At 32.9% G+C, this 20,823-nt stretch overlaps 1 protein-coding gene across 1 annotated transcript; it reads left to right on the forward strand.

Annotated features, from left to right (window-relative positions):
* Positions 1-18,759: 18,759 nt before the first annotated feature.
* LOC104880578 (ATP-dependent RNA helicase DOB1-like) lies at positions 18,760-19,131 on the forward strand. Its single transcript, XM_010657575.1, has one exon. It carries the CDS (start codon positions 18,760-18,762, stop codon positions 19,129-19,131), a length of 372 nt encoding a protein of 123 aa, XP_010655877.1.
* Positions 19,132-20,823: the final 1,692 nt, after the last annotated feature.

Consider the following 20,823-nt stretch of genomic DNA (forward strand, 5'->3'; position numbering starts at 1 on the left):
AGATGGGTCACAGTCTCAAACTCCCTAGGTCAAATCTCCTATCCTAGGCTAATAGGCTCAATATCCTCCATGATAGGCCAGGCCTCAAGAACTCAAGGTGCAAGTGAAGAGATGTCTCAAATCAAAAGTACAACACATCATATGATATATGGTCCTGTGGTAGCAATCTAAAACTGGATAAGTGACAAAAACTCTAAAGTCATAGATGTGTCCATCGTGAGATGGCTACAAATATGACTAAAGAATCTTTATCAGTAATCCAGAAAATGAATGAGGTGTGAAAAACAACACTGTCATGAGATCCATACTCCATCTATAACAAAATATCCTTGATTCACTTTTAACCCGAGCTCCATAAAGAAAAATGATAAGGTGACAAAGGCGAACCTCTCAAAACTGGTGTGAATGTGAAAACATGCCTTTCACCTCTCTATAATGAAAATATTGGGTTGAAAATTGAAATAGGCAAATCGACCAAAGAATGAAGTATTAAGCCCATGACATGTGAAGAATGTGAAAAAGTGAGCATAATCAATGAGCATATCTTAAAACGTCAAGTAGAAAGTGACAACAAACCGAAATAATGCTAACTTAAGAAAGGAAATCTATCTAAAACCCCTAAGAAGAAAGTGTGGCAAACTCAATGAGTGACAGGAAGAAATCGAAATCATACAATAAGGGGTGGTCTAACTGATACTCAAACTCGCATCATTATCTAAGCACTCTCAACTGGAGACCAAAAGATGGAACATGTGATCCAAACTATAACTAAAGAGGCTCTAAAGGCCCTCAAATGCACCCACGTGTAAGGAAGAAAGTCTTGATCGAAGGATCTAAGGCTCAACCTACAAGGTCAAGGTGGCTCTAAAAAGAAAATTGGTGGACTTTAAAGGATCCCTAGTAGAAGCGATCGTACCCTCCGGTGGTACGCAACCCTCTGCACGCCTCTGAAGAGACGGGGCACTTCCATGCAAGGTGGTCATCACCTCCACACATGCACTACCTCGACATCCCAGGGGATTTTCTATGGTGAAAGCTCTCACAACTCTTAGCACTTAGTAGTCGACTAAAGTGCACAGTGAGTGGTATAGGTGCATCCGAAAATCCTATCAAACTAAGCAGAGAGAAAACACACTGGTCACACAAATATCCTCAAATCTAGCTCTGGACTATACAGCTCTTCAATGATCGGACTCCAATCGACATCAAAGTGTCGTTCTCCTCCAGATTGCTCCCAAACATCGGTATAGCTCGTCGCTAGACCCTACTCCTAATCTCTGGCTTAGTCGGAGTAACAAACACAAACAATGCCTCACACTTGCAAAAGTGAGAACTAGAATAAAGTGAATGACCGAAACCAAGAGAGTTGGAGGTAGGGGGATAGATGTGCGGCCCACATGGACATACGACATGTAGTCATATAGAAGAAAGGCAATCATGCAACATACAGTCAAGCAGAATACAAAATATGTCACTCATGTACACATACAAGCTATGACAATCAGGTGAGAAGTGATATAGACATCATGCTCAAAGACAATCAAGAAAATATACAAACAAGTGAATCAATGTGTCAAAATCAAGCAATATATAACAATGAATCCATACATGCAAGGCGATCAAAACAATCATGTCAAAAATCAGAATCACTATGTTAAGCAAAGCAAGATAAGCAATCAATGTAATTAGCATGTCAATATCTCAAACAAATATAGCAATGAAGTACTGAAGAAATAGCTATCTCGGAATCGTCAATCAAGACAAATCAATCATCACAATCAGTATGTCAAATATATCAAACAAATATATCAATGAAGCATAAAGAAAATCACTATATCAAAGTCCTCAACCAAGATAATCAACCAACACGATCAACATGTCAATGTTCCAAGTAAAAGCAAACAACCAAGCATGCATCCAATGGTATCGGGAACTCTCAATGTGCAATCAAGAGATAGGTGCCCACTAATCGACTCATCAAATGCCACATTTTCTTCATCTTAAGTTCAAGCTTGACCCTCTATCATGAACCCTAGTGGAATCGCCAATTTGTGGACCTTACATTTCGACTTATGCGTTTCCACTCACTGGCAAGCTCGATTTTTATTTTGAAAATGATTTTATTTATTAGAAAATGACTTGGAGTTGCCACTTATTTTTGTTTTATTTTTAAAAGGGTAAATAAAATAAGAAAGAAAACCCTAAGTGTGACTCCTTATTTCGAAAAATGTGGTCTGTGAAAAACCGGATCGGACTCGGAAGTCAGGTTACTTATTGGGAAGGTACGGTAAAGACCGTAGCACCCCTTTAAGTCCCTATCTACTAATAAAATGAAGCTGACATGACAATCAATAAGAAAATCAATGGATACTCAAATCGATCATTCACATATGGGAATCAAAACATGCATAAAGAATGACTGGAATGGGAATGGATGCATACTTGGGCCACGAATGAGCAATGCACTATCATAAAAATAGGGTCAGTGTACAATAAAGAGCATAAAACATATCACATGCATCACCAAACAGAAATTAAAACTATTTAAGGGAAAACGAGATTTTTGAAATTTATTTGAAAAATTGGAGTCTTAAAAATTATTCGAAAATTCGGTTTTTAGAAATTAAATATAAGAATGAGAATTTTAGAAATTAAATTTTGAAAGAAATTGGAATTTTGAAAATTATTTGAGAGTTTGGGATTTTAAAAAAATTAAATTACGAAAGTTGGGACTTTGGAAATTAAATTTTGAAATAAATTAGAATTGAAAATTATTCGAGATGTAGAAACTATGAAAATTGAATTATAAAAAAATTGGAAATCATTCGAAGACAGAATTTTTAGAAATACATGAATAAAATGATAATAGTGATGATAATAATAAATAAGTAACGGAATAGATGCGAGAATTGGAATATTGCAAACTAAAAATTAAGCTCGGAAATTGAAAAATTGGAATTTCAGATAACTAAATTTGGGAATCGGAATTTTAAAGAATTATTTAAATGAGGAATTTTAAATAAATGAATAAGTGAATAAATAAATGAATGAAATAATAAAAATAATAATGATTGGACAAATAATTACGAATATGGGAATTTCGGAAATTGGAAATTGAATTTAGAGATTGAAAATTCGAAGGATTATTTAGAGATGGAATTTTAAAAATAAATAAATAAAATAATTATTATTATAATGACAATAGCGACGATTAAATAAATAAATGTGGAAAATTAGGATTTTGGAAATTGAGAAATGGAATTTAGAGCCTAAAAAAATTTAAAGGTGAAAAAAAATTGTGAGCTTGAATTATTTAGAAGCCGGATTTTCAATAATCAATTTTTAAAGTTTGTGGGCTTTGAAGATGGGCCAAGGAGGATGGCCATGCATGGGGGAGAGTTTAGAGAAAGAAATGGATATGAGGGATGGTTGGGTGTTAATATGTGCATGGGAATGAGAATGGGTTTGCATGGGAATGAGAATGGGCTTGCATGGACGGGAATGGGTTTGCATGGATGAGAGTTTAGAGAGAGAAACATGTATGAAGGATGGTTGGGTGTGAATATGTGCATGGGAATGAGAATGGGTTTGCATGGGAATGAGAATGGGCTTGCATGAACGTGAATGGGTTTGCATGGATGAGAGTTTAGAGAGAGAAATGGGTATGAAGGATGGTTGGGTGTGAATATGTGCATGAGAATGAGGATGGGTTTGCATGGGAATGAGAATGGGCTTGCATGGATGAGAACGGGTTTGCATGGATGAGAGTTTAGAGAGAGAAACGGGTATGAGGGATGGTTGGGTGTGAATATGTGCATGGGAATGAGAATGGGCTTGCATGGATGAGAACGGGTTTGCATGGATGAGAGTTTAGAGAGAGAAAGAGGTATGAGGGATGGTTGAGTGTGAATATGTGCATGGGAATGAGAATGGGTTTGCATGAGAATGAGAATGGGCTTGCATGAGAATGAGAATGGGCTTGCATGAGAATGAGAATGGGCTTGCATGGACGTGAATGGGTTTGCATGGATGAGAGTTTAGAGAGAGAAACGGGTAGGAGGGATGGTTGGGTGTGAATATGTGCATGGGAATGAGAATGGGTTTGCATGGGAATGAAAATGGGCTTGCATGGATGAGAGTTTAGAGATAGAAATGGGTATGAGGGATGGTTGGGTGGTGTAGGTTGGTAAGAAAATGGTATGCATGAAGAGTATGTGGTGTAGAGAGAGAAGTGGTGCTTGGGCATGGGAGGTTCGGTGGATGTGAGTGAAGGTGTCCATGAGGGTGGCCATGCATGCATGATTCCCATGCATGTAGGTAGGAAATGGGTAGTGGGAGAAAATGGGTATGAAGGATACGATTATGTGGGGGGATTATGGGTATGATAATAGAAATGGAATGAGGTGCAGTGTTCAAAAAATCGGTCGAGTCGTATCGGCCTCAAAGCTGACTGCAACGAGTCCGATACCAAATACCTAAACTCGGCCTAAACTGGTTGGACTTGGATGAGTCGATCGATATTCCGAGTTAACTCGGTCAACTCGGGGAAAAAAAATTCAACAGATTCTTTACAAAAAAGCCTCATCACAACAAGTCTTGATTTTTCAAAGAAATCATAGATTCCTCTGCAAAAGAAAACCTATGAAAATTTGAAACAAACCCGTGAAAATTTGAAACAAACCCATGACCCTTTCAAAAGCCTTTAAAAAGAGCCTCGGTTGAAGAATAACTTACCTAACCCTAAATCCACCATTGCCGGAGTCTAGAATCTTCATCTTTGGTGTGGTGCCTGGTGGGAAGGTAGTATATTGTGGTCCGATAGTCTGAGAGCGAGAGGTTGTGTCTTCGTGGTGTTGGGGAAGAAGACAGAGGGCTGCATCTTCATGGTGTTGCTGTGTTGGGGGTGTTGCTGTATTGGAAAAGAAGAAGAAGACAGAGGGCAAAATGTCTTCATGGTGTTGCTGTGTTAGGGAAGAAGAAGAAGACAGAGGGCAAGGGGTTTGAAAGTAACCGACATGTAATAAATTAATAAAGGAATTCCTTTTCAAATATTGTTTAATATTGTTGCTATATTGTTGCTATATATAATATGTTATTCATTTTCAATTTAATATATGTAATATTTGTATATGGTTTAATATTGTTGCTATATATATTCTGTTATTCATTTTCAAATATTGTTGCTATATGTCTTATAACCTAAATAAGACATAATTAATAATTTTAAATTATTTCATGAATTTTTTAATTTTTAAAAATAATTTTGAATTCAAAAAACCAATCTAATTAATTACATATAAAATCAAAAAATTTATAATATTATGTTCATAATTCAATTCTAAATTAGTACATGGAATGAAAATTTTGACTCATTTTTAAAAAGTTAAACTTTATTAATTATTCAATTTAAATAAAATATTATGAAAAACTATTACTTTAAATATTTATTATTAATTTTTAACCCAAAAAATGATGAAGATGTTAATATTTTTATGTTTCTAACATATATTAAAATATTAATTTTTTTATAAAAATAAAATAAAATTAACCTATGATTTTATTATAATATCATATATATAATCTGTTATTCCTTTTCAAATTAATATATATACTCTCTGTATATGGTTTAATATTGTTGCTATATATAATCTGTTATTCATTTTCAAATATTGTTGCTATATGTCTTATAAACTAAATAAGACATAAATAATAATTTTAAATTATTTCATGAATTTTTTAATTTTTAAAAATAATTTTGAATTCAAAAAACCAATCTAATTAATTACATATAAAATCAAAAAATTTATAATATTATGTTCATAATTCAATTCTAAATGAGTACATGGAATGAAAATTTTGACTCATTTTTAAAAAGTTAAACTTTATTAATTATTCAATTTAAATAAAATATTATGAAAAATTATTACTTTAAATATTTATTATTAATTTTTAACCCAAAAAATGATGAAGATGTTAATATTTTTATGTTTCTAACATATACTAAAATAGTATTTTTTTTTATAAAAATAAAATAAAATTAACCTATGATTTTATTATAATATCATATATAAGTAAAAAATTATAAGTACTCTTTTATAATAGATATTAAACCTTCGTTTATGTTATATTTGATTCCCAAAAAATTATTAAGAAAATTAATTTATTTTTTTTCACTATTTTTATCATAAAAAATATAAAAGAGAATCAACTGCAATTAAAAATTAGCTAAACATTTATATATATTTAAATTATATAATCTTTATATAGAAAAATAAATAAATAAAATGAATTAAAAGAGCCATAAAAAAATAATTTATTAACCTTAACTTTGTTTAGTTTTCTTTTTTTTCCTCTAATATTCATAAACCAAATATAGCATTAGTAAATGACTTATTTAATTAAAAAGGTTATTGAAAACCCAATTTTGTAAATCTAACCCTTCATTATTTTTTTAGCATCATTTTAAAAAAACACTCTCACTTTTTCCTTATAAAAATAATTATTTCTTTTAAAGCATTCATGTAAATACTTAAAATAATCAAGGGTATTTATATATAAAAAAAATGAGTTACTCTTCAAATATAAGGATTATTTTCATCATTTTTAACTAATTAGGTTTTAATAAATTGAATTACTCTTCAAGTATAAGGATTATATAAAATTTTGTATAATGGTACAAAATATAATGTACAAGAAATTGTCTTGAATACTTTAAAAATATCACTCAATTTTCTATTAGTAAAAATAATTTACATTATATTAGTGACAAAAAAATTTCCCTATTACTCAATTACATTAATACTATATTACAAAAATAAATTACTATAGAAAATTAATAATTATTGAATTTTTTTTTTCAAATAATCATAAATGATTTAATAATACGGAATGAAGGGTATGCTTTTACATGGTCAATTACATTTATTTTAATTAAAAAAACATATAAATAAGTGGAAAAAAAATGATGAACTTAGGTGAGATCGTGTTTATTTTTTTTTAGTACAATTTATTTTTATATGGTAACAATATGAAACATATAAGTGAGTGGAAAATTGAATATTATAATTCTTATATAAATGTGTTTATAAATATTTAATTTGAAAAGTAAATTGTTTTCCTTTTATACATGATTAGGTTAAAATTTCAAAATGGCTTTAAAACATGATATTGGTTGGGAGCATGCAGAACCTGTTAGTGGTAGTAGAAGAACCACAAAGTGTAAATATTGTGGGAAAGTTATACATGGTGGTATAACAAGATTAAAGCAACACATCGCACATATATCTAGACAAGTAGAAGGATGTCCACGTGTACTGGTAGAAGTGTCACATAGTGTTAGACAACATATGTCTAATACTTCAAAAGAAAAAGCACAGTTAAAGAAAAAAAAAGAACAACTTTTGAATTCCTTAAATAGAGAAAATTTCTATGAAATTGATGAGGGTGATTCTGATGATGAAATTGAGGAAGTTGCTATGGCTGATTTTGAAAGAAGACAAATGAAACAAGCAATGAAAGAAAGTCGTCGAATTTTTTAAGAATGTGGACTAGAGCATCAGAAGGGTGGTAGTTCCTCAAAACCTTCTAATGCTAGGATTAAACGCGGATTGACACGTAGCTTCAGTATAAGAGAATGAGCTAGCATACCTCCAAAAGGAATTGATCCCTACATGTTCCCATCAAAACAGAAATCAATAGAAAGCTTGTTTTCTACTAAAAACATGAAGAAAGTGGGTAAAGCTAGTTCTAAATTCTTTCTCTTTAATGCAATACCCTTTAATACAGCTGAAAGTGGGCCTTACTATCAATCAATGATTGATACCATAGCAGAAGCAGGTCTAGGCATCAAGGGTCCCATAGGATACCAAATTGGAAATACATATTTGGAAGAGAATGTGCAAGATCTTGAGGTATACACAACAACATTGAAGGCTAAATGGCCTATATATGGGTGCGCAATCATGTGTGATGGTTGGAGTTTTAGGACTAGAAAGCCTATCATCAATTTTATGATTTATTGTGATAGAAGTATGATATACCATTCTTTAGTTGACACTACCAACATACCTAAGACAACAAACTACATCTTTTCCCTTATGGATAAAGTTGTAGAGGAGGTTGGGGAGGAAAATGTTGTTCAAGTAGTCACTGATAATGAGGCAAGTTTAAAAGTTGTCGGTATGTTGTTGATGGAGAAGTGGAAGCATTTTTTTTGGTCTCCTTGTGCAACCCACTATATTGATTTAATGCTTGAAGATATTGGAAGCATGAAGCAAATTAAGGAGACATTAGATCAAGCTAAGATGATCACAGGATTTATTTATAATAGCTTGAAAGTAGTGAATTTGATGAAAGTGTTCACCAAGGATAGAGATTTGTTAAGGCCAGGAATAACCCGTTTTGCCACTGAATTCATTTCACTTGAGAGTCTTATACGTTATGAGGCTGATTTGAAGAGAATGTGCACAACAAATGAGTGGCGTGAATTCAATAAAGATAGGAGCAGAAAAAATGTAAGAGATAAGTGTAGACCCTCAATTTTGTCGTCCTAGCACATGTATTATTAGATACTTGTTCGATACTTTACAATTAGCTCCTTGGTGGCCCATATCTACTCACACTACTTACCTTTCTTGAACCACCTCGGAGACTCTAGTTGAAGGATTGCCTAACCCCTTATTATGACCTTGGCAGCCCTAATTTAGGCTTAGGCACTTTCCTGAACGCCTTAGGCCCATTTAAGCATTTTTAAACCCACTTTTTATATGACTTGCATGATTGCATGACCTACATGACTTGTGTGGCTTATATGGATTTCTTTATTATTTTTATTCTATTTTATTTTATCTTATTACAAGTTTTCTAAATCATATTTCTTGGCTTTTTGGGCATGAGGAAACGGGCCGCCATCTATTTGGAAGGAGAATCAACAGAATTTTGAAAAAGAGGAGATTTTGTTTTTAGAAGGATAGCACATATATTATTTCCATGGGAGAATCGGTTATAAAAGGGTAGAAAATAAGAAAGGAAAGTGAATTTCCTTTTTTTGGATCAGAGAAGTTTTATTTTTGGAGAGGGATTTTTTCTTTAGCAGGGAGATCTAAGACACATGGGACTTTTTTCTTTGGCAGGGAGATTTTTTTTTTTTCTTTAGGGGGGGAGCAGAAATTCACATACAAAAGGCAATCTTTTTTAGAGGAGATAAACACACGCAATTTTTTGGGGGAGCGGTAGAAGACCTGAAAGACTAATTGGGCTGCCATTTTGAAACATCAAGAGAGTATTTTTTTTCCGATACAATACAGGTTAGTTTTCGATTTTTGATACCGTATTTCCTTTTTTTTAGTTTGGGTTTTAGTGGTTTGGTTTAATTAATTGTTTGTGATAAATTCTTTTAAATCTCGATTTCAAACAATCTTTTATTTTTCTTAGATTAAATGTCTCTCTTTTATGATTGCAATTCATTAGTTCTATGCTAGTTTATTTTTAATTTACATGAAAGTTCAAATAAAGTTTATATTTTTAATTCCAATTAGTTTATTTTTAAATTTGAATGAGTTATCGATTTTAATTCTTTAGTTTAATTGACCTTGTGAGATAAAATTTATATTTTTAATGCCAATTAGTTTAATTTTAGTATATTTTTAATTTGAATGAGTTATTGATCTTAAATCTATTAGTTTAATTGGACTTGTAAGGTAAAGTTTTTATTTTTAATTCCGATTAGTTAAAATTCTAGTTTATTTTTAATTTGAATGAGTTATTGATCTTAAATCTATTAGTTTAATTGGACTTGTAAGGTAAAGTTTATATTTTTAATTCCGATTAGTTTAAATTCTAGTTTATTTTTAATTTGAATGAATTATTGATCTTTAATTTTTAATTTTGAATGAGTTATTGATCTTAAATCTATTAGTTTAATTGGACTTGCAAGGTCAAGTTTATATTTTTAATTCCAATTAGTTTAAATTCTAGTTTAATTTTTAATCTGAATGAGTTATTGATCATAAATTTATTAGCTTAATTGGACTTGTAAGGTAAAGTTTATATTTTTAATTCCGATTAGTTTAAATTCTAGTTTATTTTTAATTTGAATGAGTTATTGATCTTAAATCTATTAGTTTAATTGGACATGTAAGGTAAAGTTTATATTTTTTAATTCCGATTAGTTTAAATTCTAGTTTTTTTTTTTTAATTTGAATGAGTTATTGATCTTAAATCTATTAGTTTAATTGATCTTGTGAGGTAAAATTTATATTTTTAATTTCAATTAGTTTAATCCTAGTTTATTTTTAATTTGAATATGTTATTGATCTTAATTCTTTAGTTTAATTGGTCTTGTAAGGTAAAATTTATATTTTTAATTCCAATTAGTTTAATTCTAGTTTATTTTTAATTTGAATAGTGTTATCGATCTTGATTCTTTAGTTTAATTGATCTTGTGAGATAAAATTTATATTTTTAATTCTAATTAGTTTATTTTTAGTTTATTTTTAATTCGAATGAGTCATTGATCTTAATCTATTAGTTTAATTGGTTTTGTAAGGTAAAGTTTATATTTTTAATTCCAATTAGTTTAAATTCTAGTTTATTTTTAATTTGAATGTGTTATCGATCTTAATTCTTTAGTTTAATCGATCTTGTGAGGTAAAGTTTACATTTTTAATTCCAATTAGTCTAATTCTAGTTATTCATGTGTTTCTTGAAATTTAAATGTTAGTTTTTTGGATGATAATTTTGTTAGTTTGTTTGATTAGGAAGTCATAAATTTGTTGCCTTAGTGATTGTTGGTCAATTTTTTTTTTGAGGGCCACTGGAAACCCATGAAGGTTGGCCTTTACTCTTACCACTTTAATTGACAAGATTTTCTAAAATCTTTATTTCGTGATCTTTGTTTCCTTTTGTTTTGATTGATATTTTGTTTTCTATTTTTGTTATTTTAAAAATTAAATTCTTTTATTTTAAAACAAAACTCTTTTTCTCAAAAAAATCGTTTTAAAATTTTTTATTATTATTATTATTCATTTAAAGCCTTTAGAATCAAAATCTATTTTCTTTTTAAAAAATAATATGCAACCATATCTTAATCGGTTTGCATCCTTCTCAATTTTCAACAAAAATTTTGGTTTTAAACAAAACGCGAATCAAAGCTTGTGGTCCCAAATAAATGGGACAATTTTAGGCTAAATTCATGTATATTAATTTGAGGAATTGGTGAAACCCCTACATAAGAAAAAATTTTCAAAATTTACTTTTGCTACCACCCTGCTATTTATCGTAATCATATTTACATTTTTCTTTTTAGGAATTGTATACAAGATATGTATGATAATTAATTATTCCGAATTCTGATAATTTTTGCTAATTAATTAGATAAGCATGCTAGGATTTATTATTTATTATTTATTATCTAACCCCCATGTCTTGAGGAAGCACATTAGGAGTTATATATGCTATCCAGGTACATTCCCAAAATTTCATGAATATGCATGTCATTGCCCTTGTTTGATGTCATACTTGATTGCCTCAATGTTTGTTTGATCATCTTTGGTAAAATGCATGTTATGTGTCATATTTCTGAATTAACCATTGATGTTTTATAATAGCGCTTAAGAAGTGGTTCAAGTATGCACCATAACTCTCCTTTATTGTGATTGATCTCCTTGTTTAGCATGCTACTTTCTGAAAATCACCTAACTTACTTAGGTATCTACAATTAATCAATTAATTGCCCCATTTCCCCAATTTAGTCAGTAAAGACCTTTTTAGGACTTAGAAGGGTGCTACCTCCTAGAGGTACCTTCCCAATAAGTAACCTGATCCCCGGACCTAGACTTAGGTTTTTCAAAGACATGTTTTTTCCAAAAATTATGGAGTCACATTTTAGGGTTTTTCTTTCTTGTTTTATTTTCCCTTTTAAATAAAAATAAAATAAGTGGCGGCTCCAACTTATCCAAAACTAAATAATTTTTCACAAATAAAAAGAGAGTCTCGCCGATCGAGTGGGGACGCACGTGAAAAATGCGGGTTCACAATAAGGTATCCAACCTTATCTTAACTGATCGATTTTGGAAGAAGGCAGGAGAAGTTCAAATCATCATAGAACCTCTTGTCAAAGTATTGAAATTGGTTGATCAAAAATAAAAAGCCCACACTATCAATCATTTATGAAGCAATGGATAAAGCTAAATTGGCTATCAAGGCATCGGTCAAGTAATGGGAAAAGTATTGGGAAGTCATTGATAGAAGGTGGGAAGGTCAATTGCACAGACATTTGCATGTTGCAGGTAATAAAAAAAATTCTTTATATATTTTTTATTATTTTTTTTCAAGTACAAATTATTATAAACTGATCATTATTTAACTTATGGCAGCATATTTTTTAAATCCAATGTTCCAATATTCAAAGCAATTCTCCAACCATTCAAAAATTAAAGTTGGATTAAAGGAGGTTATCAAGAGATTAGAGCCAGATTTGGATAGACAAGCAAAAGCTATTAATGAGGTATAATAATAGTTTGTGACCTTTATATAATGCATTTTGTATATGTAATGTGCATTAACAAAAAAAAATGTTAATGGTGTAGGTGAAATTATTTGTTGACGGCCAAGGAGAATTTGGAAGTGCACTTACAAAGAAAGCAATAAATCAATCTCTTCCAGGTACTCAATACATTTATGTCTATTTCAAATAAGTATCATCATTTTTTGATAAATATATCATAGTGATTAATAAGTATGCATTTTCTTTATTATAGCTTAATGGTGGAACAACTATGGTGACGAAGGTCCACATCTACAAAAGATTGTTGTTAAAATTTTAAGCCAAAATTGTTCTTCATCAGGTTGTGAAAGAAATTGGAGCACATGGTCATTGATTCACACAAAGTTGCGCAACCATTTGGCAATGAAAAAGTTGCATAAGTTAGTTTATGTGGACTACAATATGCGACTTCGAGTTAAGAATTTGATGCAAGAGCAAAGCAATGAAAATTTATACAATCCAATTGATTTGAATCATATCTTTAATGATGATGATATATTAGATGAGTGGATACAAGAAGGAGATGAGCTTATTTTATCATCTGATAATTTGGATTGGTTGGATAAAGGTCTTCCCACTAATGAAGAAGGTAGAGAAAGAGATGTTGATTCCCGTCATAAAGGTAAGGCTTCTAGAACAATTTCTTCAAGTTCTAGCAGTGATGATGGTGACAATAGGGGCAGTAGGCAGGGTGGTGGCACTAGCGGGGGCAATAGAGGAGTTGGTGGCACTAGTGAGGGTACTGGAGGAGATGGTAGCATTGGGGGCAGTTATGTTAGTCAAGTAGGTCCCGACATGTCATGGGCACAAGGAGGTAAAAATTACTATGCCACACAAGATACAGATCATGGATATCGACCAGGGATATGGAAACAATGAAAACATTTGGAAAGACTAACTACATTTCCCAACGATGATGATTATTCTAGTGGGCATGATTATCATAGATCAAATCATCATCGTATTGATGAGCACTTACAAAATTTGGGTATAGGATGAAGTCGTATTTTAGAGGGGTAGATGATAGATCATATCACAACTTTAGAGACCGTGATAGCTTTTCCAGTACTTTTAGTAAAAATGATTTTAATCGATTTCCAATGATGCATCCAGAGGGATATTCAAATACTGGAACATGAGCTAGTGACTCATATGGATATGATTAATCTTCTAGTAGCAGTAGCATTGCTTATCGAGGTTTTGGATACTATCAATCTGGTGTTGATCCCAAACAGCCTTCGAAACCATATTTTCCTGATTATGAATCATCAAGCCAATCATCTCACCCAACATATTCGAGTTATGAAAAACTCTTTCAACCATATCCTCACTACGGGAATTGCCACCCCAATTTATATGCTCGTCGTAGGACTGATGATGATGATTTTGAACCCCCTCGTCATTCAACATGGAATTGATTATTGTATTGTATGTGTTGTAAGTAAAAATGTTATTATATTTGAAATAAAATAACTTTCTTTTATTAGCATTATCATAAATAACTTTGAGTAGATACTTTTATAACTATTTAAATAATGTTAAATGTGAGACAATTTTATTTTATTAATTTTTTCAGCTTATTTGATTGTATATATTTTTCTGATGATTTACATAATATTTTTATATTTTTTTGAATTTTCTAATTAGCTTATTTTACGTATCACCAGATACCAAACCGATACACTGAGACCAATACGCCTCGGGACCCTCCGAATTAGTGACCGATACCGCAACTTTGAAACATGATGAGGTGGGGTGACTATGATAGTGGGTAAGGGAGATATAGAGAGAAAGGATGGTAGTGACATGGTTAGATGGGGGGTGGTGAGTAGTGGAACATGCATGGGTTTCATGCACATAGGAAATGAGAAATGGGTATAGAGGATGGTGGGCAGAACAGGTATGGGAAGAATGAAGGTTGGGTAGTGAGAGAAATGGCATGAAGAGTGTTGGTTCTCAAGGATGAAATGGGTGGTGTGAGAAGCAAGTCCATTAACGAGAGCATCTATTTTCACTCCATCTATAGCGCAATGGGCATTGAGTCTGTGGTATGTGTTCACACGAAATGATGTTCTGATGACATTGTCTTTTTCTAAAGCTTCCTTAATAGCCTCGGTAGACTAGTGTAGGATAAAATAATTTCTCAGAGCATTACCCTCATCATTGACTGTTCATACTTTCAACCTCCGCGTGGAGTGCTTGTTCATTCAAATGCATTGTTGGCCAAGAAATGAAAGCGACATCGGATGCCTTGTGCAAGCCATGGCTACATAAAGGATCGGTCCCCAACACACACTGATTTGATGAGGAATATCCCATTGATATAATATCATGATTTGATATACTTCCATCGGCTAAGCATTCCGATACCACCCCAAGTATTTCATTTGCTAAACCATATGTTGTTGAAGCAAAGGAGTTCTGTTTGGAGTGTAGAGGTTGACAACATCTTCTTCTGTTTAATGAGCAAAATTCGATGGAAGAAGCCTCGTTCTTTAGAATTAAAATTCGATGGAGCCTCATGGGAGGCGTCCCCTACTTCCAATGAAAATGCTCTCCAACTCCTCCTGGGTGGTCATGAAGTGCCATTTGTTTTTTTGAAAAAATGGTAATAATAAACCATAGCAACAAACCATTAACACTTGGCCTGAAAAGAGGGGGTCTACACAAGTGTCCACACACCTACTATATTTTTGTTTTTGATAAGAAGATACTTAATAAGAAAATAGTTTTTTTAAATATAGGTTGTTTTTTAAATCATTTTTCAAAAATTAAAAAACCAAAAACGTGTTTAGATAAATTATCTCAAAAATAGTTTTATTTTGATTTTGTAAAAAAATCATAAATTCAATTTATATAATATAAATTAGATTTAATTCAAGTTTTATTAAAAATAAAAAGAATTTTATAATTACAAATGAATTAAAAAATAAATTGTTTTTAATAAAATATATAGAGTAATATTATAATAAAATCATAAAATTATATTTTGATAAATATTATAAAAATATGGATATTAATGTCCTCACAAAAACATAATTGATTTATTTTGTTAAAAACAAATTACAATAAGTTAAGATTAATAATTTGTAGACCCCATTTTTTTACAAACCAAAGCTTTTTAGTTTTTTATTATTATTATTGTTTTGCTTGCTTTCATTAAGGAGTCCGGGAGCATTTTCAGTGAGGGTGGGGACGTTTCCCGGGAGGCTCCATGCATGGACATGTGGCGGCCGTCAGTAGCTCGCCCATGGTGGTGGGTGAAGATGACACACTTGCTGAGTGATGCACAGTAGGAGTGGGTAATGGCTTGCAGGAGAGGTTAGCTTGGGGGAGGTTTCTTTGGGCTGGAGAGGCAAGTTTGGCTGGGGGGGAGCAGAGCAGACCGGTTTTCTGAGGGTATTCTTTTTAGCATCCAGAGGACACTTTGAGGAGGGGGTGACTTTCGTTGCTGGGCTGGAGAGAGGGGAGTACATGGGGCTTTTCTGGGGCAACAAGCAGGAGACGGAGGGGGGTATTCATTTTTTAGAGAAAGAGAAACAGAAGAGGTTTCTTTGAGCTTGAGAGGAGTTTCGGAGATCAGAGAGGGATACTTTCAGTCGGGTAGAGGGAGATCTTGAGAGCTATTTGAAGATAACTAGAGAGAGAGAGTGAGCAGCCCGGAGGATAGAAGTTTGCTTGAGATGAAAGGCCATTGAAAGCGGAAACAGAAAAAAAGAAGAGGAGCGTTCTAAGGTACGTCTGCTAAGCCACATTTTTTATTGCCATTGAAATCTTTTGGGTTGAGGTTATTATGCTATAATATATCCGCTCCTTGTTCTTCATGTGAAATTTGATATAGAATGAACTAATTCTTCTTTTGCTCTCCTTTGTGTGTTTGAGTGATATCCTTGAATCTTGTTTCCATATGGTTTCTTTTTTCCACCCATGCATAAGCCCGTCGACTCCCATATGAGAAAGGGCTCGGTTCAATGTTTTCCTTGGTTTATTTGATGCTCTGCTTTTATGCTTGCTCCTTGTTGTTTACCCTCTATTCTCGGTGGCCATTCATACCCCCCAAGGTGAAGAGTATAACAGTGATAGAAATGGCAAAGAATTGAATAATGGTCCTAAGGGCTATGCTGAAAATGTTGTTGTCAGTAAGTGAAAGGTTTGCTCATATCAAAGAAGATATTTTCAAAATAGTGGTCGAGCAAAGAAAAACTAAGTGAAAACAGCAATTCTGCTGCATCAGAGAGCCTTGGTTCAACCAATGAAGAGGAAAAGGGTAAGGGGAAAACAGTTGAAGTTGGCAGAGCACATTTTGAGCCAGAAATGACCAGATTTACAATTTTGGATGCATCGGGTCACAAAAACCATGTCCCAAACATGATCAGTAGTGCTTCTCAAGCTGATATGGGTATGCTGGTTATATCTGCTCAGAAGGTAAAATTTGAAACTGGATGTGAGAGATTTAGCAATGAAGGCTTCTCTGTTAAGCCTATATTTTTCTCAAAGTTCAAGACTACATGTTGATAAAACGACACGTTATATTTGAACTCGTTCAGTCTATCCTGAGATTCAAGAGACCGTGATGAGGTGACAAGAAAGGTAAACACTATTACGGACTGGCCACAAGGGTTTTTACCCAGAACCAAGGCATCCATCCCCTTTTATAACTCCATTTTTTTTCCATACCCATTATCTCCACTGTCGATCCCGCTTTATCTCCTCACTCTTCCACCTTTCATATCCCTCTTACCACCCTTCATACTCCCTGCACTCATCACCAGCTGTTTATTCCGCCATCATACTCATAGCCCCGCCTCTCAATATCCATACAACTCACCTCTCTCATTGCATTTCCAGTACCTATTCTACCAAGCCCCCCACTACCCATTCCATTAACTCCATGCTTATATCCTCCATGCCTTTTAACTTGCCCACCATCCAGCTCGTTTCGATCATTCCCCAAGTGTATGAAGACCATCGTGCATGAACCTACGTACATCATCACCTGCCCATCCTAATCAACACTCATACCCATTAACATCCATCACCATTATGCTCACATCGCCATTTCCATAACCTACTCTTCTTATTTGTCCATACTGCAAGTCTCCTCATTTCCATCATCACGTCCATTTTCTCACGCCTCATACCCAGCCGAATTTGTTAGCCACATCCATTCCAACCTCCATACCCATTCATCAATCCTCATGCACACATGGTCCTCATCTATACCCATCTCCCTTACTTATCACCTTTCTCATTTTCCAAATCTACGTACCCATCACCTCACCACTAACCCATTTCCCATCACCCTTCATACCCACCCATACACGTCACCATACCCATCTCTCATCTTTCCTACCTACCCAAATCCTGAACCTCATTCACATACCCAACCGGTTACCCCATTACTCACTTCCTATCCACATGTAGTAAGAATCACATATCCATGACCTCCACTCATGCCAAATACCCAATCATTTTTCCTTATCGCTTCTTCCATTCAAACTTTCTCCCACTCTCTTTCATATGCATGCAGCCCGCATGCAAGTTTATTCTCCATCCCGGCATCTCCAACACTTGGTACCCCCGTGTCTAGTGATGGATAATGGTGGCCACTTCTGGGTGTATATGCTGCAAGATAAGCTTTCGGTATGGCAGCAAGAAGGATCAGAAGGACTTTTAAAGGGCCCCAAATAAATTCCTTAAAGTCTGACGTTGGTATTATCATAGAAGTTCCTGGGTGTTTGAAAGATTTAATGGGAAAAGGGTGCGTGCTGCCTTACCGAGATATTTTTCGTCAGTACGGCCCATTAAGAAAAGAAGAGTTATCAAATGGGTTTGTGGCAGTTGTGGATTCAGGTGGTGCCAAAGATAGGGATCTTAGGATTCTGGCAGTTGGACCCACCAGAAAGCACTTCAAATTTGACTGTGTTTTTACACCAAAAGACGATTGGGTCAATGCGTTTACGGACGCTTCATCGATGATGATTTCGGTGTTAAATGGATATGATGTCCGCATATTCACCTATGGGCAAACAGGAAGTAGGAAGGGAAGAATTCATTGATAAAATATTGCCAATGGAAGAGGATTAAGAGGAAATGGAAAACCACGGTGACTCCCATTGGAGCGCTACCTCAGAAGAAACTATAGACCTCGTTATGTTCTCTCATCAGGTTCATGGAGAGAAAGGTGGTCTTAGGAATTCTCTGGTGCGAGGTTAATGACTGGTGATGTCACGCTCTTGCCTGAGGCTAGTTGCTTGGTCATGACCACGAAGATTTTGGGAGGAATGCCATATAGGGTTCTTGAGGTTTTGAAGGAAGTTACCTGGGTCATTTTTTATGAAATTCATTATATGAAGGACCGTGAAGAAGATCACTTATCAACAGTAATACCAGCTGATAAGTCTAGAGCAATAATTATTCACCCGCTCGCGAAGAAGCTTACCCAAAGAATTCCATGCAAGTTGCATGGCCACCTTAGTGTGCACGCGACCAGTTCTTGCCCATCTCCAGCTTTGGTACCATTGGCATCTGCTCTATTGGGTTCCAGGAATAGCATGCAACCAGTGCTCGTGACGTCCCAGGCCTAGGACTCTACTGTGGTGTGGTTTGCATCGCCGCCCCCCCCTATGTTCTTTTTTTTTTAAAGCCCACTTTTATTTACTTATTTTTATGCATGCCTCCAAAACTCCATTTTAAAAAATCCTGTTTCCAAATGATTTTAATTCTTAAATTTTTCTCTCTTGATTTTAAATAAATCCAATTTTAATAAATCCATTCCAATCATTTTTCCACTAGGCATGTATCTTTTATTTCATTTTATTTTTTTATTTTTTTATTTTATTTTCATTTTTTGAATTATTTTTATTTTTATTTTTATTTTTGTTTTTTTCTTGATTTTAAGTTTTTTTTTTAAATAAAATTGATTGTCATTCTTTCTTCGCCAAGCCACTTTCACATCTTTCATAATTTTTTAAAATGTTTTAAAAATAAGCATAAATTTAATTCTGTAATCCTAAATAATGGAATTTATGGAATTAACTCATGTTAAAATAAATCGGCCTTTGGTGGGGAGCCCTACATACGTGATTTTATGATTGATTGGTTGATTTGATTGTTATGCATGATTGATTTATCATGTTCTATGATATCCACACGATTATTCTGTATTTATTCACTAACCTTTGCTTCCCGTGAAATGAATCTACTCATCACTCAGGTACGCTCTTTGCCTCTCATATTCATTCGAGTATTTTGGTTTTGATTTTCATATGTGCACAATCTTTTCAAGTATCCATTGATTTCTTTATCAATTGTCATGTCAGTTTCACTTTATTAATAGAGACCCCGACTTTAGGGACTTAGAAGGGTGTTACGGTTTTTACTGTACCTTCCCGATAAGTAACCTGACCCCCAAGCCCGATCCGGTTTTTCACATACCACCTTTTCCAAAAATAAGGAGTCATACTTAGGGTTTTCTTTCTTATTTTGTTTACCCTTTTAAAAATAAAACAAAAATAAATGGCGACTACAAGTCATTTTTCTAAAAAAAAAATAAATAAAAATAAATCATTTTTCAAATAAAAATCGAGCTCGCCATCGAATAGAAAATGCATGAGCCGAAAAGGCGGGGTCCACATAATTGCTAATGTTATTTTATTTTAAATGAATTTAAAAATAAATAAATTTTATATTTTTAGTATAAATAAATTAAGTTTACATGTATACATTTAGTACTCAATTACAAATACAATATTCTAAATTTTTTTCATTTAATTTGTAATTAATTAATCAATTTTTAATTCCAAATTATTCTTAAATATTAGAACATTCATTAAATAATTTAATGCATTAATTATGTCTCAATTAATTATTCCTATTTTTTTTTCTTATTTCTCTATGTTTTTCTTTTGTTTTTAAAAGCTCATGAAAACAACTTTTACTCCTTCCCTATAAATGATTCTCTTTTCCTTTTTAAAAAATGTTTCTATGGAATAATAACCAAATAGTGATATAAATTTTTAAAAATAGAACATTATTTTTAAATCGCATGAAGAAACAAACTTTTATTATTCAGTTAAAAAAAACTCTCAAATATGTTTTCGTTTTAAAAGGAAAATAAAAAATTATTTTAAATAGTTTAGATTGAATTTTTTTTTTCTATTTTTATTCTCATTATTATCTAAATTGAAATGAAAACAAATAATCATTTATAATTCTAGGTATATCCCAACACAAATATTGGAATCACCAAATTTAGGAATAGGAAAAATAGAAATGGA

Source organism: Vitis vinifera, chromosome 10, assembly GCF_030704535.1.
Source record: "Vitis vinifera cultivar Pinot Noir 40024 chromosome 10, ASM3070453v1".
In the NCBI taxonomy this organism is placed as follows: domain Eukaryota; kingdom Viridiplantae; phylum Streptophyta; class Magnoliopsida; order Vitales; family Vitaceae; genus Vitis; species Vitis vinifera.